Source organism: Polistes dominula, unplaced genomic scaffold, assembly GCF_049000335.1.
Source record: "Polistes dominula isolate Pdom_NZ unplaced genomic scaffold, Pdom_raw_medaka contig_19, whole genome shotgun sequence".
Lineage (NCBI taxonomy): Eukaryota > Metazoa > Arthropoda > Insecta > Hymenoptera > Vespidae > Polistes > Polistes dominula.
In genome coordinates this window covers 3646376-3671742 of record NW_028301058.1, presented here as the reverse complement: position 1 = coordinate 3671742, position 25367 = coordinate 3646376, and the positions used below count along the sequence as shown (strand labels likewise).

At 30.9% G+C, this 25367-nt stretch overlaps 4 protein-coding genes and 1 long non-coding RNA gene across 9 annotated transcripts in view; 3 read left to right on the top strand and 2 right to left on the bottom strand.

The window, feature by feature from the left end:
* LOC149031497 (uncharacterized) overlaps positions 1-25367 on the bottom strand; it is a 205353-nt gene that overhangs the window by 36285 nt on the left and 143701 nt on the right. The gene's annotated exons all lie outside the window — the stretch shown is intronic.
* Positions 9828-12593, bottom strand: LOC107073108 (protein TAPT1 homolog). Its single transcript, XM_015333563.2, is given in 8 exon segments — positions 9828-10652; positions 10927-11142; positions 11261-11358; positions 11456-11767; positions 11770-11789; positions 11892-11989; positions 12058-12212; positions 12362-12593. Coding segments are annotated over 8 exon segments (1671 nt in total). The 5' UTR covers positions 12537-12593; the 3' UTR covers positions 9828-10055.
* On the top strand, positions 12590-18395 carry scat (VPS54 subunit of GARP complex scat). The gene is made up of 13 exons (XM_015333559.2): positions 12590-13302; positions 13518-13896; positions 13986-14091; positions 14282-14445; positions 14515-14714; positions 14782-14967; positions 15048-15174; positions 15280-15534; positions 15626-16051; positions 16187-16467; positions 16544-16761; positions 16879-17095; positions 17217-18395. The coding sequence occupies exons 1-13, from the start codon at positions 13205-13207 to the stop codon at positions 17476-17478; spliced, it is 2919 nt and encodes a 972-aa protein (XP_015189045.1). The 5' UTR covers positions 12590-13204; the 3' UTR covers positions 17479-18395.
* LOC107073110 (cytoplasmic dynein 2 light intermediate chain 1) lies at positions 20301-23859 on the top strand. 4 transcript variants are annotated; one of them, XR_016177739.1, is made up of 7 exons: positions 20301-20575; positions 20662-20763; positions 20846-21169; positions 21242-21399; positions 21490-21898; positions 21981-22056; positions 22124-23859. XR_016177739.1 is itself a non-coding variant. In XM_015333566.2 (7 exons), exons 1-6 carry the CDS (start codon positions 20456-20458, stop codon positions 22050-22052), a joined length of 1020 nt encoding a protein of 339 aa, XP_015189052.1. In that variant the 5' UTR covers positions 20301-20455; the 3' UTR covers positions 22053-22056; positions 22136-23859. The 4 variants fall into 4 exon arrangements, 3 of the variants coding, with proteins under 3 accessions (XP_015189052.1, XP_015189051.1, XP_015189053.1); XM_015333566.2 differs by having other exon boundaries at positions 21490-21733; positions 22136-23859; XM_015333565.2 differs by having other exon boundaries at positions 21490-21733.
* numb (NUMB endocytic adaptor protein) overlaps positions 23552-25367 on the top strand; it is a 90840-nt gene continuing 89024 nt past the window's right edge. For both annotated transcript variants that reach the window (XM_089175906.1, XM_015333562.2), the window contains exon 1: positions 23552-24337. The gene's annotated coding sequence lies outside the window, so the exon portion shown is untranslated. The remainder of the gene's footprint in view (positions 24338-25367) is intronic.

The window sequence follows — 25367 nt, the reverse complement described above, 5'->3', positions numbered from 1 at the left end:
CATAATTTTGAGTAGCTTTATCTGTAACTACATGAAATGTTTCATAATTTTTGTCAGCTTTAGCGAAGCTACATACCATAAGCTGGCGCTGATGTCTTTTGCGAACTTGTGTACAAAATACACAAGCACTTGCACCATGTTCAAAAGTTACGTGCTCTTCATGTTTTTTGTTATTTTCGCTGAAAAAAAATTATTATTCTGATTATTCATAGTACGTTGAAGATTGTCACAATACTTGTAATTTTAGTTTGATAATTGAACTCTTTAAAATTTTTGTATGATTTCAATAAAAAAAAAATTTTTTAAATATATTTGTCAATAAAGTATTTATTGTATTTTATGAAATGCACACAACTGAAAAAATAAATGCTTCGAGATTCCATTTTCTGCACGAAATGTGTGTACACCGAGATCGTGTAAACGCACATATACATATAGTATAGCTATCACATACTCCATTTTGGAGCAAAAAATTTTTGGCTACTTATAATAAATACTAATTATTACCTTCTATTATTATCGACTGAATCCTCGTTGGCGTCGAGATCAGCAACTTCTTCAATTTTGCGTTTTCCAGATAAGTTTGTTAGTTGTCTATAACATTTTTGATGATATCCTTTCTCCTCAAGATCTTTGGGCAATTCGATTGAAGAAACATCCATGGATCTTCTGGAGGTGTTAGATTGCTGCTTTTTCCTAACCTTAATCGCTTCTATACAATTTTTTAAAATTGCGCTTATTAAACATTTTACTTTATTGTCAATCGGATCACCCGTTAAACCACAAATAAAACACATTGGTTCTTGTTCATTTTCTTCAACAATCCTTTCATTTTCACTAAAATTTGCAATCTCATCGGATTCCGACATGATCGAGCTGCAAAATACACAACGTTGACACACAACTGTTTTTACGCCGAAATAAAAAGCACCTGCTCCAACCTGTATAGCTCCGATATTGAATATATACATTCTAGCAATGGTTTCCCCTACTCTTCTTCATCGCCCAAAAGCAGAACAACAGCTCAGCTGCGCCTTTTATTTGTATTGGGAATGATATAATACAGTATACCTACAGTAATATGTAATATACACATACACATACACAACATATACAATATGCGTATACAGGGTGGGGCAATAACTATTAGCACCACAGATATCTTCGAAACTATAAGGTTCACAGAAATATTTGCTGAAATAAAATTGCACAGTACGAAGGGGGCCATCCGATAGCGATAATAGTTTTTTTGCAGGTGGAGGTACTTTGGACATTTGAAGGTCACCTCCATTTTTTCAAATGGATCGGTATGTTTTTGTTTCTGTATCATGATAGAGGAGCTTAAAACGAGTTCAACGACCTATCACATAAGGTCATTGAAGGTCATAGAAAGTACATAAAAGTGATAATTATTTTATCAATGGAAATTTGAATGGCAACATCTACGCTAATTTTATCAAGGATACATTGGGTCTTCTGCTAGAGGAGTTACCTTTACTTACACGACAAACCATGTGGTATCAACATAATGGATGTCCAGCACATTATTCATTGATTGCACGAAGAGAACTCGATGAAAAATTTCGAAATCGTTGGATTGGACGCAGCGGTCCAATATCGTGGCTAGCTCGTTCCCCAGACTTAACACCTCTAGATTTCTTTCTATGGGGAACACTGAAAGATAAAGTGTACAAAGAAGTACAAACTACACTCTACGACATGCAACAAAGAATTATTGCAGCCTGTACATCAATAAGTTCTGACACTGTAAGACTTGCAAGTCAATCAATTGTAAAAAGAATCCAATGTTGCATTGATACTGATGGTCATCATTTCGAACACCTACTAAACGTATAATTTTATTTACTGCCAAAACTGTAAGTATTATCGCCAACGATTTCGAAATTTTTCATCGAGTTCTCTTCGTGCAATCAATGAATAATGTGCTGGACATCCATTATGTTGATACCACATGGTTTGTCGTGTAAGTAAAGGTAACTCCTCTAGCAGAAGACCCAATGTATCCTTGATAAAATTAGCGTAGATGTTGCCATTCAAATTTCCATTGATAAAATAATTATCACTTTTATGTACTTTCTATGACCTTCAATGACCTTATGTGATAGGTCGTTGAACTCGTTTTAAGCTCCTCTATCATGATACAGAAACAAAAACATACCGATCCATTTGAAAAAATGGAGGTGACCTTCAAATGTCCAAAGTACCTCCACCTGCAAAAAAACTATTATCGCTATCGGATGGCCCCCTTCGTACTGTGCAATTTTATTTCAGCAAATATTTCTGTGAACCTTATAGTTTCGAAGATATTTGTGGTACTAATAGTTATTGCCCCACCCTGTATATTATATTGTATGTGGGATCTCTGGCAGGGGCGGGGTTTACCCTAGCAGGCAAAATATGAACTAGAGACTAAATGGGTCTGTGCATTACTTGTATAACCAAAATAGAGAACAACGTGTATAACATTATTATTTATATTTTATTTATTTATTATTTATTATTTATTATTTATATATTTTATTTATTCATTATTTATATTATTATTATTATAATTTTTTTGTAATTAAAGTAAATAAAATGAAACTTACATTGCAAGAAATTTGTAAGTTTGCTTGTACAAAACCAAGCAATAAAAATTTTGTTGGTGGTAAAAGTGTATTAAATACTGGACATGTTATTAAGTGTGGACAAGTACCAAGTCGTGATTGTAATATTATAAGTATTTTAGCTTTTTGTTTACCAACTTCACATATTAAAGATAATCCACATGAAATAACTGGTGAAATATTAAAAAATGGTCGAATAATTAAAATGAGTTGTTCATCCAAGGCTGGTTTAAGTGGTATTTGTAAACATGTTGTTGCAGTATTGCAATATCATTAACTGTCACTAATTCAATTGATCTTCTACGTATTTTTTCTTCTCGAGAATCTATTTGATCTACAAGAAAAGCACATTCTTTGGATGATCCTAAAGGAAGATTTTGACTAGGAATACTTGTTTTTTTTAAATAAGTTCGAGTTGAATCAATAGCTATAACAATACACAAAAACAATATAAGCATGAGTAAATTTACTGATTTAACAATTTATAATAACCAGAAAAAATAATTGTTGAAAATACTCACGTGAAGCTAAAAAATCATCTTTAATAAAATGGAGTGAACAGACTTTCATACTGGGAATTATACTTTTTCCAATTTTTAGCGCTCGTACCCATTATCAATTATTTCTTTATCACCAAATTTGTTTATTCGATAAACAAATTGTTTTTTACGAGATGGAATTTGAAAAAACCTAATTTTTTCATCACGACAAGCTATGCTTGTACAACCAAATACACAGCAATAGGCTTTACTTTTATTTTTTCTTACTGGGAACTCCATAAAAAAAAAATTCTTTACAACAACTTTTTAGTTAAACGATACTAGTTATTTTCAATTCTACTTTCAATAATAAATAAGCAAGTCATAAAATTAAAAATATAAATATTTCCACATAAATATCGTGTAGTTTAAATCAGTTGTCAGCAATTTTATTGTTTACTCATTAAACATATGTGCAATTATTCAATAAAATTGTAGTACTTTTTATTTTTTATTAATATTTCCTATATAAACCAATTATGACAATGTTTGAAGTATATTTCATCAAAAAGTATAGAAAAATGTTAATACTGAGTTTGATAGTTTTTATTTTTTGGATATAATATTCACACTGTTTCACTTTGAATAGACGGCATAATGATTTTACATATTATCAATTGTTTCCTTCAAAAATATGTTAATGCCGTACAGTATCAGATGACCATAAAGTACCCCCTAAAACGGTAGTGTTATTTTTATCTGCCAAAAAATATGGTCTGCATTAAAATGTACGGCATCATTTCTTCTTCATTCATTTACACAAATACTATTTAAAACAACAATAATATTTCAAAAAATTGCTTTATTTTATTAATGTACGATAATCTAAACTTTTGCAAAAATTGAAAAAATTTCATTTTTTGTTTTCTCCATATTTTTTTAGAACAGTTTTTTTTAAACGGCAATAAAATAGAACAATTGTATTTAGCAATATCATGTTAAAAAAAAGTTGCCGTACAGGGTCAAATGACTTTATTACAGCTGTAAAAATCAAATATACGATTAAATTAAGTTAATTATTGATATTCATTCAAATAAACAACAATTGTTAGACGGCATTATTTTTAATAGTACTTTTGAGTGCTAAATAATGTTTTGAAACCGATGCCGTTCTTTTTCAAATCACCCCCCCCCGGACCCCTAGAAGGTTGGTTGCAACTCTCGATTTTTTTATAATGAGTTAGAAATGGTATTAATATTGTATGGAACCGACGCCGTACAAAATCAAATGACCAAGGATCTATCGGTGGTAATAATGCCGTACAAAAATATATGATAAAAAAGTAAAGATAAAAAATATAAGATAAAAAGACAGGTTAACCCCGTCAACCTGTGCTTTTGAATTTTCACCTGCACTCAGTTGGACAGCTCACAAGTGACGGCATAGTGCTGAATGTTATTATTTTATGCCCCTGCATCTTCCCATATAGGTTTTTTCCTGGTGTTTCAGATGACCCATCAATTTTTTAGCATGGGCCTGTAGACTAATTGTGTCCACATGAATTGTGTGTAACGGTCTATCTGCTATCAATCTAGATTCTTTAAAGGGTAGTTTTTCCATCTTAGCTAGAATACAGGTTTCACACAATCTAAAATATTTTCTTTAAAGTTTACATTATACAACGAGTGCTCAGATTTTCTAAGTTCTTTTAAATAATTCAAGCTTGGATGACCTAATCTTATGTGCCATAACATACCTTCATCTATTGGTATTATTTTCATTAGTTGAATATTATTTTCAGCACTTTTAATGTTATTAAATTCTTTTAGAGCATTAGCTAAATTAAAATCTAAAATTTTTCTATTCAAAGTTTGTTCATCTAGTATAAAGTCTGTGACTTAGCTTCCAAATTACTTCTATCTTTCTCCAAAAGGTTTTTCTTCTGACTCTCCCTCCCAACCTCAGATGGTGTTGATTTATGAGAGAGAACATCTAAATCTCCCTCCATCTTTTGCAAATTTAAAACAACAGGTACCGTCTGAGATTGTTCGGAAAAATCATTTGGAAAAATAATTTCAGCAGTACAAAAATACGTTGTATAATCTGGCTTATTATATTCCTTAGCAGATTTCACCTCAAAGGTGACAAGCCAGTTAGGTTTAACATACTTTCCTATCAAACATGAATCACCTGTTTCTTTGTCGAATATTTCTAATTTTTTATCATTTAGAAATATTCCTAAACCTGCATCTGCAAATCGTCTAAGAGAAATTAAATTATTTGCCATATTTTCTGCAGATAATACGTTTGTTAATTTTATTTTATTAAGGGGATATTCTGGTCTAGAAGCCTAAATTTTAGGCATTTTTCAAGCTAAGATAAAAAAAATGAAAAACATTTTTAGTACCCATTTTTTTATACGATGTTTATTAACATTTTAAGAATACAAAATAAATCGTGAAAAAAAAATAACAAATTCGTAGAAATACTGGCCGGTGAAGTGGGGCTACAAAAAAAAACGGTGCACTCTGGTTGATATGATTCCAACCCTTGTAGTGATCTGAAACACAAAAATTTGAAAAATTCTTAATCAGTAAAGATGTTGCTATTAGGTGACCCTTAGCCACACAAAAAAATTCATAGAATGGCGTCGGTATGAAAAAAAATTTTTTTTGACCCCTTTTTTTTGACTTTCTCGAATTTTTTTAAAATACTAAAAATTAAAATTTTTTAAAATCCAACAGTCACCCGATAGAGGGATATATAAAGAAGATTCCCACCAAGTTTCAAGGGAATCGGTCAAGTAGAACTTGAGATATCATGTCAACCACCTCAAAAAAGCAGTTTCGAGAAAAACGCGTTCAAAGTTTCGCGTAATAAGGGTAGGATACAGGTTACTGCGTTACTAAAACAGCTATATTTCCGAAAATAATTTGAATTTTGAAAAATCATTTCAAGGACATATTCCTCAAAGGTTAAGCTTTGAAAATATGAAAAAGAAAATCGATTTTTTCAAATTTCTAGACCGGAATACCCCCGTAAGTTTTGATTTTAAGTAAAGGTCACCGATTCCATCTATTACTATGTCAGCTGACTTATTTTTATTTGCACTTTTAATTACCTCGCCTGTGCAATGTTTACAATTACTCAAAAACAAGCTCTTGTTAATTATATGCTCAGTAGCACCTGAGTCCGCAATAAACGTAATATTACTTACATTATTTATACATTCAAAATTCATACCTGCTTGTCGTGCTTGTGGCTTCTGTTTATTTCCATCTTTTGGTGGAGCTGCTTGCTTTTTGGACGTCTTCTGCTTGGTTTTGGTATGTCCTCTGGATTTACCACTGAAATCTCCTCTGAAAGTCGAACCTCTTCTAAAAGCACCTCTACCTCTAGCTCTTCCACAAACACGACCACGTCTGTAGTCAGACCTTCCTGAATTTTGACTGGCTGTTTCATTTTTTGGACAACAACTCGTATTGTGATTAGTTTTGGTATTACAAAAATAACAATACCATTCGCCAGTTTCTTTTAAAGGACACTGTTTGATGTAGTGACCCGTCTTATTGCATCTGTGATATTTGTCATGGTTCGATTTAAACCGTTTTGCTCGGTTTACGCTCGCACCCTGCTCCTGAGAAGTTTCTGACTTCTTCTCAGCCTCCAGTTCCAGTAAATGAGACTTCAACGCAACCAGAGTCATTGATTTCCCTGTTATTTGTCGATGCAATAGTTCTGCAGTTCGGGCTTCTGGAATTGCATTACAGCTTGATAAAAGGCTGACCTTTTTCCTCATCTGTAAGAGGTACTGCGTTATCACAGCTCTCGTATTCAACAATGGTGTTGTCGAATTTATTCCAGAACCCATCAATACTCTTCTTGGGTTGCAGCCTCATCTGGTACAACTTCGTTCTAACTGAAGTGTGTGTAACATTGTTTTCGACCATTGTGGCTTCTTTTAGACTTTTTATTACCATAGTAGGGTCTGTGATTGTTAGAACCTTTTGTAGTATTTATCTTCTAGATGGCTAGTTATGATTTCTCTTATTACTTGCTTTCTTTTAATTATTTCTTGTTCATTTAAGCTATCAGGACCAATTACCGTTGGGTCAATAACGTCTAACAGATCTTTTGATGACAATTCAGACCTAAGTTTATCCATTCAGATGTTAACGTCACTATTTGGATTAAGAGTGTAGTTTCTTGGTACCTGAAAGTTTTGAGATTTTTTGTTTAATTCTATTGTAGTTTTCAAAACAGTAATTGAATCATTAAAGGCCTTAGTTACTTCTAAATTAATGTCTTGTGGGCTTAAATTGGTGTTCACTCCAGTGTCCGCTTGTGTTGGGGTTTCATCTAGGGAAGTGGTCGAGTTAAGTAAATTACCTCGAGCACTTTGCATTCGAAGCTGCTCAATAGCAAGGAAATTTTCAGATGTCTTTTGAATGTGACTCATCAAAATTTTGATGCTTGAGCATTAATTTTTTTGATTGAGCAAAAATTTGAAGCTCAATGTTTTCTCTCTGTTTATATAGGACCTGTTGTAATTCTTGAGTAAACTGTGAAATCTGTTGCTGCTGTTGTGTTTGTTCAGTGATTGAGATACCATCACTGCTGCCACTCGATTGAGTTGTTGTGGTAATCGTTTGATTTGCCATGGTGTTTGACAGAGTTGTTGGTGTACTCGTCTGATTTGCAACAGTATTTGATTGCATCGTAACTGGAAGTGTAATTGTTGACATTGTTGGGCTTTCAAATACTCCAGGCCCTGTTTTTGTATTATTGTCTGACGCGTCAGGTGGAGTATCCACAGTCTCTGTATTCTCGAGCATATGTTTATCATTCTGCTCACTCATTGTTTCTTTGCTCAGATCTTCTAAGTATAAGCAATCAATTTATTTGATTTTTTTCTAAATTTAAGATTAACTTTGTTTGTATAAACTTTGTATATTATAACATACCTGCATCTGTTTCGTAGCATGTTCCACAGTCTTACAACGCCACGAGTGTTATATTATTACTAGTACAGCTATCCTTCCTAATTTCCACATATTATCACAGTCCTTCAGGTTATGGGCCCAGCACGCCCAGGACTTGTTTTCTTATCTCGAATCGTGCATAAAGAGTTTTTTTGAGAAGGCTTAAGTGCCTTAAATTTAAATTTTTATTTTTATCTTAAGAAGAGCAATTTAAATGCAAAATTTAGAAGAAATTTATTTTTAAAAAATTTGACTGTTGGTGTATATTACACTTAGTCAATGTGTAGAAATTATTAACCGAAGTGAAGATAATAATTTTAGGATTTTCACTGATTCGGAAAGTGCTTTGAAATCCCTAAATAGCAAAAATTCAAATAATATATCTCCACTAATTATACAATTAAGATATAATTTATCTTGTAGTAAAGTCTTAGGTAAAAACATACAATTAATCTGGATTCCATCCCATAAGGGGATAGCTGAAAATGAAATGGCTGATCAACACGCTAAGTCTGCAGCCAGTAACGGCAAATTGGTAAATATAGAAATACCTTATACTGATATATTTAACGTGTACAAACTAAGCTGTGATATAGAGAATATTCAACAAATAACTACTCTAGGAGAAAGGAGAAAGTAAAGGTATATTTTATTTTAAGTATTATTATAAAAACCATAAAAGACCATGGTTTAAAGATTTCCCAAATTTATCGAGAAAATCTATTGTCGTTATAAATCGCTTGAGGTGCAATCGTACGTGTTTAAACAGTAGCCTTTATAAATTAAATATAGTTGACAGTGACTTATGTAAATGTGGAAAGGAGCCTGACACAATTAATCATATATTTTGGCAATGCGATATATATGAACAACAGCGAAAAATTATGTTAAAAGAATTGCAAAATATTAAAATGTATAGTCCTTATTCCATCATTCCTTTTCTTTCAACCATGGATAAAAAGGTAATAAATATTCTATCGAATTTTATCTCGAAAATTGATGTTAATATTTAATTATTATTGTAGGAAAATAGTCTAACTTAGCAGCTTTCGAATTTAATGTGTAATTATTATAATGATGGTAACTGTGTCTTATTTTATACTTTTGTAATTTGGTTTTGTACGCGCTTCCGTAAAGAGCGCTTCTGTATGGTGAAATAGCCGTATGCTTGTAAAAGTTTGAAGCCAATAAAAAACTACTATACTATACTATTTCTGACACTTCTATTTGAGCATCTTAAATTATTACTTTTTAAAATATATTCATAAATGCATTTCTAAAAGTACACACAAAAATTTAATAATAAATGCTATTATTTATTGTTCTGTTAGAAAATATTTGAAGAATGTACCATAGATTTTAAAGATGTTTATTTAAATTTTTAATTAATGAAAATATCATTTTAAAGTCTAACAAGAGCTGAAAATCCTAATCTTGTATCTACCTCTTCTTCTTTTATATATCTAATACTTCTTTTCATAATATGATTTATACCTACTTAGAAAAATTTTAAAACAACAATTTTAATTTAAATCCTAATATAGTTTTCTACATGTTTGTAATTTTGATGTACATACTTCAAAACGTTATTGTTTATATATTATAAGTTCACAGAAACGAAATGTATTATTAAAGCATTATTCATCAAAATTGGTCAAGAATTATACCTGAATTCATTTATATATTAATTACAGATATAATAAAAAAGATGAGATATATTGAAATGAAATAATTCATATTAAAGTATCTTAGAATTTTATTTTACTTTCTTTTTTTCTATTTTTTTAAATACTTATATTTAATCCATATCATAAAAAACCTGAGAATAACATGTACACACACATAAGTATATATACAATATGTATATACATTTTTATTTATATTACTTATATATAGATATATATATATATATATTATTTATAAACAAAAAAAAAGTTTGACGCTACAATTATACTAAAAAAAGCTGTCATTGAGGAAGCAAAGGTTCACTTTCACTTCTTAAAAAGTTTTTAGCTGGTGTTGATGAAGATGCTACTATAGCCGAATTATCTTCAGACTTATCTACTTCGTCGTTATCATCTGAATTGAGTAGAGCATCGTTTAGACATACGTTGTTTAAACTAACAGCACTATTCGAAAATATGGCTGTTGCCAAATTTGGATTTTTTATATCTGCGTTTGATTCATTGAAATTTTGAACCTGTGATTCTTCGCCTGCATCATTTTTGTTAGCATGTGTATGAGAAGATATTAAATCACATGCTCTACCTAATATAATAAGACTATTTAAAATACGTAAGGCTACAAGTATTAAATACGCCAGTATTAATAAAATAAAATTTGCTGGTCTTGCAGATGGTGTTAAAGTTGTACACAATACTCTGCCCATAGCAACGCTAAGAGGTAATGGAATAAAACCCATTCTTCGAGCTATCAAATCCGATGGATCGGAAAATGCTGTTTTTTGTCTTGTTTGAGCCATATCGTATGCTAAACTGACTGTATAATCCCTGTAGACAGTCGAACTTAACTCGTTGAAACGAGTGATGAATGCATGCTTCACCTTAAAATACAAATATAATAGTTATGTTAGTTATAATATTAATCAATAGAAAATATATGTAAATACAGGTTTCATATGAGTTGTTCACAGACCAAAGAGATTAACTTCACTTATAGAATTGTTTCAAATGTTATTACCAAAGCATTTAATCAATATTTAACTTTTTATATTTAAAATAAATTTCTTCAATAGTTTTTTATACTTTTTGTTTGTGGAGTCAATTGATTTGGCAAATGAAGGCCTCATATATTAGAATCATATTTTCTATACAAACCCAGTCAACTAGAACTTCTGCTAATAGCAACATAACGCAATCAGGTAGCAGTACAATTAATCTATCAGCTCGCCAAGCATATTCTTTCATTGTTTGTAATGTAACAGCTAATAGTAGCATGGTTAAATGGAAACGTTCTCTTACATCAGCACAAGATAATTGAAACAAATTATTCTTATCGAATTTCTTGAAAACAGAACCTTTTAATTCGACGAACTGAAAATAAAATTAGAAACTAAATATTTTTTGAATTATTGTAACAGAAAATAAATACGTAAGTGGGTTGTATAATTTTGAGCCTAACAATCCACCTTCATATTTACAGTTAACTTACATTATTAGACATCATTATTGTTAGAAGAGCTTTGTTACTGCTGTTTATAGCTACGTTTAAAGTAGTAGCTTGAAATAGCACCAGTATACTATGCAACACTGATATTCGTGATAAAATACTTAGTTAAGGTTTCTCATAAAATTGTTCTTATATCACAAAAAATACAAGAGTATTATTGTTTTAAAAAAAGGATACACACATAAGCTAGAGCAAAGAGAAGATGGGGCAACGTTCCTAAGTGTTGAGAACGAGTTGATCGTGTTCGAGAACGTGGTTCTGTGGCAGTCCAAAGTAATGCATCTATTGTATCTTGACCAAATGCACTAAAAAGGCGATCTCCTACTTCTAACATATTATAAAAAATATATAATTTTATTACTGATTGACTTTTAACTACGTGGTACATCATTGATGTGTCCACTTTCCACGTGGCTGCCCAACAGCCTAACACTACAACTCCTTTCAATAGATCACATACTTCAGCTGGCCTCAAAAGTCTTTCTTTTTTTTGGCGCGAAGATTTTTACTTCTGTAAATTAAAATAATGATATTAAATGTTTATTTTTAATATAAGAAGATATACACATATATTTTATATAGAATTATTTATAATGAACAAAAATGCATTTACCCTAACCAGTGCCTAAGAGGTCTCGTAGCAACAGCCCACAATGCCATTATAAACCTTAATGGTAAAAATGTATAAACAAATAAAAATGAATCTGCGCACTGTAAAAGAAATAATATTATATGTACTTGTTCGCATTGAGAAATTATTGGAAGAAATGAAGTAATACCTGAAGAAAGCCATAAATCATAAATTTTTCAACTTCTCTAGGAATTTTCATAAACGAATAGATCTTCTCTCTTCTTGCTGAAAATCTTTCCTCATCGTATTCCAATTGATATCCTCTTGTTAGTTCTGTCTGTACAAAATTCATTAAAGACACACCTAAAATGTAAACATATTGAAAGTTATAAGTGTATGGACATAACTTATTATACTTTAATAGAAAATGATTCTCAATATTTTGAATTAATAATAATTAAATTAAAATTAAATTAAACTTCGAGTATTTGATACAGTTAAATCTAGAGTACCTTTTTTTCCTGTAACATCTTGATTATTCAATTGCTGTGAATCGGTCTGATTTATATCCAAATTTTCGATGCGGTTGCTTGAACATTTAGATGCCTTTTTAAGACTTTGAAATCTAATATATTTTCTTTCAGCATGACCTTCCAATTTGAGTGCATTCTCTTGTTCGTTGTCCATATTCTTTGTCTTATATTTATTCCAGACTGTTTTGATGCAATTGTCAACTATTTCATAACCTCAAAATAAACAGCTGTTCAGCCATGGACACCATATATATTACAAATCTTTTACAACTGATGATTCATGTATATACAAATATTACTCATTATTCTTCATCTATTTTAACTATCTTAAAGGAAAAAAAAAGCATTCAAAATTATCGAATTTAATCGAATTCTAATCGGATATTTTTTATTCGATAATATACACTGTCATTTAATTGTAAGCTATTATGTCTAGTGAATTGTCGATAACATAGAGCATGTCATGTGAATGGTAAAAACCCTAACTTTTAGTAAATTTTCTTATTGCAACTCATACACATATATATAGATAGCTAAAATACATTGTTCGTCTTGCTCTAATAAACATAATCAGCATGTTGTCTTTTTCATTGAAAAGAGATAACAGTTAGTACAGTATTACGATATAGATAATCGTGTCTTTCAGTTGGACAGCTTGCTATTTCTGCGTGGTAAAACGTATGTAACTGAGGACGTGTACTGACTGCGTACGTTAAATAGTTGTACATATGTAAAATGTCGTTGGAGAGCATTCGATGACATAAGGGAAGATATATTAATCACGGCAATGTTAAAAAGATTAGTTAGGGTGATTAATGTAAAATGGCGAAAATCGTAAGGACATCCGATTCGGTGTCTACGATTTTAGTATGTGAATATTGCACTAACCTCACGTTTAAGCACATTCAAGATTTCATTAGGTGGGTCAACTTGTCCAATTTCCTTTTAATCTAATGCATTGTTATAATATAGTCGTTTGATTATTTTATATTTAATTAAATACCGTACATTCAAGTTTTGTTTATTATATTTTTGATATTTCTTATTTACCTTAAGTTTTATTAGTTACTATATAATTGTTAATTCTTCTTTTATATGTATTTCCATTTTTTTGGTATTAATATATGAATTTTAGACATTTGAGAGATCAGCATTGTTCAAGGGAAGGTGGATCATTTGTATGCTTGTACGGTTATAATGGAGTATGTACTAGTCTTCCAGTGGAAGGTGTTTCGGATAAAGATTATGTAGCCCATGCGACAAAGCATGCAACGATGCAGCAACAATGTAAAAGTAATGGTCAGATTCTAGAGCCTGGCTCTACTTGGACTGTTTATTCAGCAATACAAAATCTATCCGCTGTGTTAAATGATCCGTTTAAAGGGAAACAAAATAATTTCTTTACTCGTACATGGGGTGATAGTTTCGTAGAAAAGGTGGACATTCCCAAGAGCCCTTATCTTCCGGAAGTTACTATGCATCATTTTGAAATATACCTGAAAAAATTTGCACGTGTAAGCAAGACAATGTTCTTTTTAAAACTTTAATTTGTTTTATTCGATAGAACTATATTCTAGATTTAATTGTTTGAATTTATTTGTAGAGATATCGTAAACACTCACGGATGAATAGTAATGCAATTAGTAGACCGACTATTCCAAATGAATTATTACAAAATTTTCCAAATTTGAGAAGAGTTAAATCAATAGGTAAATTATTTCAATACCTTTAATACATTCATTATCGGTATCATGTATCTGTGACTCTAATTATTGTGAAAAATAAGTTCTGGGCTACGATTTGTGGTAGCAATTACAATTTTGTAATTATAATTTACATTATAGTGTATATTTGTCATTTATATAATATAAATTCATTTTGAGTTATAAATATTTTCAGATCAAAGTCAGTTTGGTTTATCTAATATTCCAAAGATATTTTTAACACCAAATTTAGATCTTTCACAGAAAGAAAATTTTGAAGCAGTATTTCCATTCACAAAAGAGGGCCTATTAGATAAGGAATACAATGTAGTATCGCATATTGAACAGATGCAGGAGAAGGTGAATTTGATAAATTAAAATTACACCTATACATAGTAATTAATTAATAATTATATCATTTTATTTTAGCTAAGTCACTATTTAGATACTGTAGAAGTTAGAATTGCAGAACAAGTAGCTTCTAAATCTCAAGCGTTCTTTAATGCAATGACTTCTCATGATGCTTTAATGGAGCAGCTTTCTCAAACTATCACCGTATTAAAAGCATTAAGAGAAAATATTCACCAAGTTGACAAATATCTAGTCAAAAATTCTTTTAAAGTTTTACAGTAAGTATTTTTTTGCATTTTATCTCAGTATTGGGATATTTAATTTAGTAATTTTTTTTTTCATTAGATTAGAAAGAGCTCGGACGAATCGATTTTTAGTATACGAAAAATTGAAGCTAATGGCAACTGTGCATCAAAGTCAACCAATGATACAATTATTACTTTCTACACCTGACTACGTTGCAGCATTAGATCTTATATCTACGACACAAGAGATTTTGTTACAAGAATTAAATGGAGTGCATAGCTTTCGGTAAACCTTTACAATATAAATTTTATGCTTATTTAATTATATTAACTTTAAGTATTTTAATGAAATTTATATATATGTAGGCACTTAAGTTCTCAATTAACAGAAATGGAAAAGCTTGTAAATAAAATGCTTACAACAGAATTTCAAAAATATGCTACTGCTGATTTAAATAGACCATTAGACGAAGAAGATATTGTGTTGGATCCAGTAAGTAAATATTATTTTTGCGAAAAGTATTTTAGCTTTAGTGAGTAGCAAACAATCTATCGTCCATCTTCCCAGTGAGATCATTTGTACATCCTCAACGAACAGGATAAACTTGTTTCCATCATTTCTGGACTACTGCGTCAAAAGCATTTGCACTTTGTGGAAACTTACATATTTGAGGCTACTACTACCATCCGAGCTATAATTAAGCAAAGAGTTATAGAAGCTCTTGCAGCAAGCGATTGTTGCAGTGATCAACAAGCAGCAGCTCTCGAAGTTGGTGGTCTTTCCCATGCAGAAAGGTTAACATTTCTTCACAATACGATACATTCTCTAACCAAATTGCTAGTACGTGTCAAGGTAAGATATACACATTGTAACAATATATTATTTTTATTAATAATAATAATATATTATATGTAATTTATAAATCAAGATATCTGTAATATAGGCTGTTCATGATGTAATGCGTGACACTGTAGATTTATCTGCTGGATATATGATCGATGGTTCATATGATGAATCTATACCTGATCGTTTATTGACAAAAAGTGAACATATTCATGTAACTACAGCACTTACTAATATGCTTATAAGTCTTTGCTATTCCTGCCAAGAAAGTCTGGGGAATATGCTTTCCGCAGAAAGTTTTTTCTTCAAAAAGCAATTTCCTAATGAAAAAGATAAATTGTGCAGTGAAGAAGATAATATATCTGAAAGTTTGTTAAATTATAATCTAGTCGAAAAAACATTTTGGCTAAGCGACAAAGCAACGACCACTCAAGTTTGTCAATTGGCAAATATAGTGGAAGAATTTACAGAAGTATGCGAAAAACTTTGTGGTGAACAATGTAGTAAATTGCGATTTGCATTCAAGGTAGCGAATTTTTAAATCAATTATTATATTTCTATTGTTAATATATATATATATATATATATATATATATATATATATATATATATATATATATATATATTTTTATTTATATTTAATTGGGAACATTTTTTTAAGGCACAAGCAATCAAGTTTGTACAAAAATTTCATGCAGAACGTAAATCAAGACTTACTCTCTTATTAGAATCTGAAAGATGGAAACAGGCTGATGTTCCACCTGAATTCCAATCATTGGTAACTTATATTTATCAAGAAAATAAATTTCCGCCTGGTCCATTTAAACGAGATGATGACGTAAAAAATGATAGTACTGAATCGTTCATTATAGTTGGAGAAGAAAGATTTGCAGTCGTTGCTACTGTTTTAATGCTCATGCAAATGATACATGAATATTGCAGGTATGTTTGTGTATACATAATTATATATTTTCTTATATACATAATTATTTATAATATACTACTCGTATATTTACAGAACTAGCAGTGAGTTAGTAACATTGTCAGGAACTATTGGACGACAATTAGCAGAATTATTACGACATTATAATTCTCGGTGTTGTCAATTGGTTTTGGGTGCTGGGGCAATGCAAGTTGCAGGTTTAAAAACTATAACGAGTACAATTCTTGTATTAGCAGCACGAAGTCTAAAACTTATTTTGTGGTTTATGCCAAATATTAAGAAACATTTTCAAGGTGCGATGATGAAAGAATCAATAGTATTGTTATCTCGTGTAACAATTTATATTTTAGTTATATTTTATTTATTTAGTCATCCTAATTAAATAACATTTAATCCCCTTTTCTATTTAGATCTCGCAGAACGACATCCTAATCGTGGAGTTGTAGGTATACCAAGTGTAAGTGGTGGAGTGGCGTTATTAGATAGCGTAGAAAGGGATATAAAGGCTCATATAAGGGAGATTGAAGGAAAAATTTTAACTATTGTTGACAATTTACTAGGTGGTCAAATATCAAAATGGAATGCAAGACCACCTGTGCCATCTAAATCATTTAGAAATATTTCTAGGTAAATTTAACAATAAAAAACGTTTAAAAAAATTAAATTAAAATACCAAAAAAAGCAACATGGTATACATTGATGATACAATTTGTTAATTATTAAATATATAACCATTTTTTATTTACAGTTATCTCATCAAGCTTCATGAAGCTGTCTCCGGGATTTTACCACCGGCGGAAGTCGAATCACTTTATCGCACAGTAAATACGTCGTTCAAAGAAAAACTTAGGGAGCAATTAGTAAAGATGAATATAGTGAATAATGGTGGTCCACAACATGGGGTGGTTACTTTAGAATTAACGTTTTATCTCGAAGCATTAAGAAAATTGAAAGTTTTACCGAATGAAGAATTAAATGATAATTGGATGAATGATATTTGGACTAGATAACATGCAGAGCGTGTAATATATTGCATCATAGAAGCATTGAAACACTATAGAAAAAGGTGACTAATCTGTACGGTTGTCTTCTTCCATAAAAATGACAGAACGATTATATTGAATCTGATAAAACAACAATTATATGGAGGCGATAATGAAATATTGCTTGCACTGAACTTTTTTCACTTTTGCACTTAACTATCGTCCTATATTCACAAAGAAAACAAAGAAGGAGAAAATAAGAATTATGTTCGGTGTATTTTTCAAGGGTTGTATAGAAGATGAATTATTATGATAATTATTATTCATCATTAATTTATGCCCATTAAAAAATAATAAGCGACAAGAATTTAATGAATAAAAATGATGAACTATCTTAAACAGACATGACTAAATAAAATAAAATAAAATAAAATAAAATAAAATATAAAATATGAAATAAAATACAAGTAATCGTAGTTTTTAAAAATAGCGATGATGATGATGATGATGATGATGATGATGATGATGATGATGATGATGATGATGATGATGATGATGATGATGATGATGATGATGATGATGATGATGATGATGATGATGATGATGATGATGGTGGTGGTGGTGGTGGTGGTGGGGGTGGTGATGATGATGATGATGGTGGTGGTGGTGGTAGGGGTGGGAGTGGGGGTGATGATGATGATGATGATGATGATGACGATGATGATGATGATGATGATGATAACGATGATGATAACGATGATGATAACGACGATGATAACGACGTTTACGACATTCGCTGTTTATATTCTCGTATTAAAAAGAGTAGTGTTAAATGGTAGATTTAATTATACACATATTTTATGCCCGTTAAGCATTTCTACCTACCATAGTGTTCAAAGCATTGTGTCATATAGGACAAATATTAAATAAAAGATTTAAAAATATATTGTGTAGATCGGAAGACATAAAAATAGTAACAAGTATATCGTTAATTAAAATAATATCCGTCTGTAAGCATCCATTTTTTCCATCGAATAATGAATTATTGCTCTAAGTTTAGGACTGAATATACAATTTTTTTAATCGAGTAATAAAATATTTATGATAATTATTAAAGAAGAAAAATAAATAAAAAGGAACGCTGTCCTTAGATAGTATTTTAACTTCAAGGTACAATCAACGCGTTGATATTATTATCAGTCTGATTATTTATCTAAATCCTCATCTGTTTAATATAAAAAAAAAAAAAAAAAAAAAAATGAAATGCATGGTGTCTTGCCTGTTATTGTTCTTTTTCATTTTTTTTGTGTGCTTAGAATTTGTGTGCAATATTTGGAAAGTAAATGTAAAAAAATGAAAGAAAAGAACATGTTAACAAAAATGAAACATTTCAATTAAAAAAGCAGCATTTATTTAAAATTCATTACAATTAATTTTACCTACGTTATGTTCATTTCTATGACGTAATGCTACAATTTATTTGATTGTAATCAAAATATTAGATTAATTTATCGATGAATGAATTAATTAATTATGTTGTAGATGGACCAAGAGTTAGGCACTAAGATTGTAAAATATGCATATACTGTTGGCGTACTTGATGAACAAAATGTATGTTGTTTTCGAACAAATATTTCTTAAAAAAAGAAAAGTATTTATGAAAAAAACTATTAAACGAATTTAGAAATGTTGTGTCATGATGCTTTTGAGAGATGTTCATTTATCATAAATCTGTATTAATTATAAATATATTATCAAACCGATTTTTCTACGGTACTTATTGATTACCATTTAAAGTATCATAGGTTCAATTCAATTCGAAAAAGGAAAAATAATATTTAATAAATCTCATAAATATTATATATTTCTGAAACGTAATATTTGTGTGAAATTTTTATCAATTAAATTGTATTGTACAAAATGTGAAAGAAAATTTTAATTTTAATCGGGGATCTTTTATTCTCCAAATTATACGCACATTTTCTATGCTTCATTTTTGAGGTGACGCTCGTGGCTCGAAAATCATTTCAAATATTTATAAAGATCTAATTACCATATAATTAATATTTGAGAATATGTGTCCTTTTATTTAAAACATATATCAGCGAAAATCAATCGTTCTTATCATAAATGCTACGTTGAAAATAGGTGCTGATCGCTACTTGCGATTCATACATTCCATTATTTCCTTCGTATAATCCAATATATTGTATCTAAAAAAATTTAATAATTAGTTAAAGAAAAATAAGTGAAAAAACAGTTGATTGTATTTTTTATTTTACGCGAAATGAATATGTACAAAGTTTATTGTTTAGCTGCTGACGAAATTTTTCTTAAATCAATTAATGATTATAATAATGATGAAAAACAACAACCAAGAAATGGAATGTATTAAAAGGTGGTTGCTATTTAAAAAAAAGTATCCTTTATGGATTTCTTCACCAAGACTGATGATCTACATTAGGCCATAGCACTTACAAATCAGTTTTTTTGTTTAGAAAATGGAGTCGAATATTTACATATAATAAAATGTACCTAATAACATCTTATATATAATGTATTGCGAAGTCTATATAAAAAGAAAAAAAAATGAATAGAATATAAAACCTATTGTAATGAAATCTTATTTATTGTAATTAGGCTAACAATTCTTCTTTAAGAAAGTTCATGTGTTAATTTTATTTTCATATTTAATATTGTTTTTAATTTTAATTTTAATTTGATTAAAATTAATTAGATTAGATTAAATTAAAATTAGAAAATAATTTTGTTAATTGTTAATAAATTTTCTTCAGTTAAAATATATCCTATGCATATGTAGTATGTGTGTATATATATATAAATGAAAACTATGCAACATAACGTAGCTTTCCATTTTGTCGTCGTCATGGATACAATTAAGAAAACAGTAACCAAGAGACTACTAGAGAAACGAGCACACGTGAGCATTTATCGTTTTTCAAGGTGTTTTCTGTTTCTAAGAGATATTAGACGAGTCTTATAAATGGAAAAGAATGATAGGGAATCGGCGTTACGCGTATCAATGGAAGAAGAAGAAAATCGTAAAACAGATCCTAAAGAGACACGCGAGAGATCAATTATCATCATTGGTAGTAAAAGTGTTGTAGGTATAGGAATTGAAAGTTTCAACAAATGTTTGACTTAATGAAAAAGGAAACACATTATTATAAATATGGTTTTGTTGTTAAGGGTAAAACTACAATGATTAATCGGTTTCTCGAAAAAGATGAAAAACCGAAGCCAACGATTGCTATGGAATATTCGTTTGGAAGAAAAGCTGGCAAAAGTTTAGTAAGTTGATGGATGTATATTTATATCGTGAAATTGTTTTGTTAAGAATGTGAAAGAGATAAAAAGAAAAAAAATGATTTAGGTAAAAAACATAGTCCACGTATGGGAAATCGGTTACGTAGCTTCTTCTTTAATATCCACTGCTATAAGTGGATCGGCCTTAACCCATTCGCCCCATCACACGACACTATTGATGATGCTGGATTTATCGAAACCAGAATTATTATGGATAACATTCGAAGAAATTTTATCGGCCGTACGAAGCGCATTGAAAATTTCTTACGATTCTAAACTAATTAATGATATGATCGAGTGTAGAACAAATGAGAGAAAAAATGTGGAAAAAATGATCGATCTTTTACCCCTAAAAACGTTTATCATTGGAGGAAAGTACGACGAATTTCAGGTATTTCTATTTTTTAGTTCTCTTCGTGTACTGTCGTTTAGATTTTGATAATTAATTTTTGACATTTGTAAGGATTTTGATTTAGATAAAAAAGAAATAATAGGAAGAACATTAAGAGCAATTGCACACAGTTTAGGTGCAGGACTTTATTATTATTCTTCCAAAGATAAAATTCTTTTACGAAAAACGAAAGATCTTTTATGTCATATTGGATTTGGCGCTGTTCTCTCGTAAGTTAATTTTATTTCAAATCCAGATTTTAATCGATTAATTTTCTCATCGTAAATATTTTTTTTTTATGTTTATTTGTAAAAACGCAGAGAAGGAAAATTTACGAGTTACGACAAACCTTTGATCATATCACCTGGCTCAGATTCGTTTTCGTCGATCGATTTGCAATTACCTTATTCGAAACCATCTATGATTTTCGACACCATTAAACAGACTTTCATAGTTCGTGTACCGCAAATAACGAGAAACGAAGAATCCACTTTAGAAGACCCAAGTAACGATCCTAACTTTAACGAGCCCATTATCGACAAACTCAAAGTTCAAAGGGAAGAGGTAGTACACTTTTAAGATATATCGCTTAGGATAGTTATTTTCAGATAAAGTTCTATTGTAAAATCATGTAACGAAATATACTTTCGTAACAAGTATACTTTCGATTTCTTTAAAAAAAAAAAAAACTTTTCAATGATCTTCGAAATATCTTTAAACTACTTATAAGTATGAAATCCTTAATAATAATAATAATAGTAATAATAATAATAATAATAATAATTATAATTTGCAATATATTTCATCTAAGGAAATCAACGTACTTCTCGACGATATGTTGAACGGTCGAACACAACAGATTCCAATTCCTGATCCTGTTTAAACAGGTGAGTACTATATGCGTATCTGTTATTAATATTTTATCAATAATAATCATATCTTTGTAATTTTTAGTTTTGTTTACAGTTATTAATGCATCAAGAAGACGATAAAATTTCGAGAATATTTCTTTATTATCTATAATCTAATCGAAAACTGATTACCATAGACATCATGTGTGCGTGTTCGTATGTTATAAAATCCAAAAAGTTTCTCAAGTGCTGAGCAATGTTACGTAACGTTGACAATCGCGTAGGTCTACATATCGTAGTAAATGGTAGCATAATCGATCCGATGTGATACTTTTAGTCGTCGGATATGTGTATATATATTCTATTATCAAATATATTCTCACCCCGAACAACAGTGATAAATTAGATTTATTTTTTAACTTTGTTGGATCTTACACATAAACATACATACTTGCTCATACACATAAATACGTATACGTAAAAATAGTTACATATGTTTAAAGATAGGTGAGAATGGTAGTTGATGAGAAAGTGCAATGTCTCAGGGCAGTTTAGAAGTTAATGGGTCAACGAGAAGATCGTGAACCACAGTCATGAGCTATAGAAATGGTTCGTGGCACTCGACGATCTTCTCGCAAGGTCCTTGTTTGATATATCAAAGAGAGAGAAAGAATAGAAAAGAATGAGAAAAACACACACAGAGAGAGAAAGAGAGAGAGAGATCGAGAGAGAGAGAGAGAGAGAGAGTGTGTTTGTGATGAGAGGGGTGTGTAGTAAAGAAAGATAAAAATATTACATGGCACTGTTTTGTACATAACAATTTAGATCTGGCACGAGTATACAAAAGTGTGGCGATGATGATTAATTTGTAATAAGATAAATTACAAAATTAAATAGTAATATAATGTGCAACGTTTGATCGAAATAAAAACTCTTTAATACTTAAATTTTAAAAAAAATAATTCAACTACGTATGTGTGTGATTCATACTTGACGTTTTAAAAAACCATCGTGTTGTTCCTAATAACCCAAATTTAAGTAATTAATAATTAATTAGAAACAATCTTAAAAAAAACAGAAGAGATAATTACATATTATAAAAAATTGTAATAATTATTAATAAAAAGTTTCTCTACTCTCGAGAAAATGTGTTTAATTATAGATGAAGGGATAAAATAAAAAAATGAGTATACGAGAGGTAGAGGTAGAGGTAGACGTAGAGGATTTGCGCAAGCGTTGTTGGCGGCAGTGTACATGTTTAGCTAGCTCACCATACCGCACGCGTGCGGTTTGGTTTGAGCTACAAAAAGAGAAAGATAGAATGATTGAGTGAAAGAGAGAGGAACAGAGAGAGAGAAAGATTTAGACGACGTCGGCGTCGTCGTCGTCGTCGTCGTCGGCACGGCTGATAAGAAAGCCGACGGTAGAAAGAAAATAACGCGGCCTGGTTGGTGGTGACGCGTGCGCGGCATAGTGCGCAGTGTGCGCTTGCGCTTAGGGGAACCTTGGATCAGCGCACTCGGGCCGTGGTGTCCGAGACCGATAGCAAGTGAAAGATCGCGAGAGTTGTCTTCGTGAGTTGACTTCGCGAGTTGACTCAGTCGTCATCCTTACGAGAACGAACCGGTGGTAGTCTCTTTCATTCTCTCTCTCTCTCTCTCTCTCTCTCTCTCTCTTGACGAGAGAAAACCGCGAAAGAGGTGTTGGAGGAAGTGGAGGAGGAGGAGGACTTTACGCGGCTTCGTCCTCGTCCTCATAGTCGTTGTCCTCGTCCTCGTCCTCGTCCTCATCCTCGTTGTCCTCGTTGTCCTCGTCATCGTCGTGCCTTCAACGTTCTTTTTCTATCTTTCTCTTACGTTCATCAGTGAAAATGCCGCCGCTACGATAAAAACCTTCGCGCCCTGTCCTGTTCTATTTGTTCCTCTTTCTATTTCTATTTTTCTATCTCTTTTTTTACTTCTTCCCATCACTCACTCCCTTTCCTTTGATTAATTAATTATTTTCATCTATCAATTTATCCATTTGATAACACTCGTTTTATTATTCCTTAAAAGATTTTCGATTCAACATTTATGCGATCTTTTTAAAAAGATCCTTTCTTCTTTCTATCAACATTTGTTTCTACTAATAAACTCTATTTTATTTTATAATTCACCGTTCCCTATTCTCTTTCTCTCTCACTCATTCTCCCTCCCTCTCCGTCTCTCTTACCTGTTCTCGCGTTTGATTAATTTCTCCTTCGAGTGCACCGAGATTTATCGGATCTACCACGACAACACCACGAGGTTCTATAACGCGCGAGTTAATCTTTTCACAGGTGAGTCTCGAATGTTTAGACGATTATTTGTTATCGTTGTGATAATAGTTGCTCCCTCTTTTTTTTTTTTACTTTTTCTTTATCATCTTTCTTTGACGTTATCACAAAGGAAACAATATTTTAAATAAACGCATTTGGTGTTTTTACTTTTTATTTTTAATTTTTTTATTTTGTTCGGTATGACCTCTATCATTTTGGAAAATTCGCCTTACCAACCGGTAGCAGCAGCACCACCCTCATCGTAACATCCTCGCCACCCACTTGCTAGGTGTCCTCTCTCTCTCTCTTTCTCTCTCGTGGTTATCGATTCCGGTGTGAACGCGCCCTCCACTGCCGACAGGTATCGGCCCTCTTCGTGTCTTTACAAATTCCTTTGATTCTGTTGCGATCTTCTCCTTTCAAGGATCTTCTTTTTCAATCCTGCTTTCTCTTTCGGAAGGATCAAGGACTTAATCGATCGATCGATCGATCGTCAATCGAATTGATCATCCATCGATATCCTTTAATTCGTCGAGAAATATTTTTTTTATTTTTTATTATTCTGGCTTGAATTTTTACACATGGATACGATCGTTTTAAAAATGTTTTCTTCTTACAATAATTAATCTTACTCTCGCGTTGAATGTTGCAATGATAAAATAGAGATAAGGTTGAATGGAACTAATCGATTGTTAGTTAAATATATCTCATCGATCTAGTTTTATATTTCAAGACTTCTTTTCATATTCATACAAAGTAAAAGTACATTTTATTGAATGTGATGTGCATGATAATAATAATTTGTGTAACGTGTTGCAACATGTTCTTTCTTCTTATATTTTTCTTTGTTTTTTTTTATATCGTATTCGATTAAGATTAGGTTACTCGTAATTATCTTTTTATCGTAGAGATCGACGATAATCTCAATGTGATTATGAATTTTGTTTTGATTTGGATTTATTTATTTATTTTTAATAATTGAAAAATAACGTCGCGTCAATACTCGACAAATTTTCATTGAGGTTTATTTTATCGACAAGATTTTTCCTCA

What these genes read in the sequence shown, in the direction of transcription:
- scat (XM_015333559.2), top strand. Translation starts at nt 13,205, where the DNA reads ATGGCGAAAATCGTAAGGACATCCGATTCGGTGTCTACGATTTTAGTA. An exon ending in GAGAAGAGTTAAATCAATAG is followed by an intron (nt 14,092 to 14,281) that starts GTAAATTATTTC and finishes AAATATTTTCAG; the next exon opens with ATCAAAGTCAGTTTGGTTTA. An exon ending in AATTCTTTTAAAGTTTTACA is followed by an intron (nt 14,715 to 14,781) that starts GTAAGTATTTTT and finishes TTTTTTCATTAG; the next exon opens with ATTAGAAAGAGCTCGGACGA.
- LOC107073110 (XM_015333566.2), top strand. Translation starts at nt 20,456, where the DNA reads ATGGAAAAGAATGATAGGGAATCGGCGTTACGCGTATCAATGGAAGAA. An exon ending in GAAAGTACGACGAATTTCAG is followed by an intron (nt 21,170 to 21,241) that starts GTATTTCTATTT and finishes GACATTTGTAAG; the next exon opens with GATTTTGATTTAGATAAAAA. An exon ending in TCAAAGTTCAAAGGGAAGAG is followed by an intron (nt 21,734 to 21,980) that starts GTAGTACACTTT and finishes ATTTCATCTAAG; the next exon opens with GAAATCAACGTACTTCTCGA.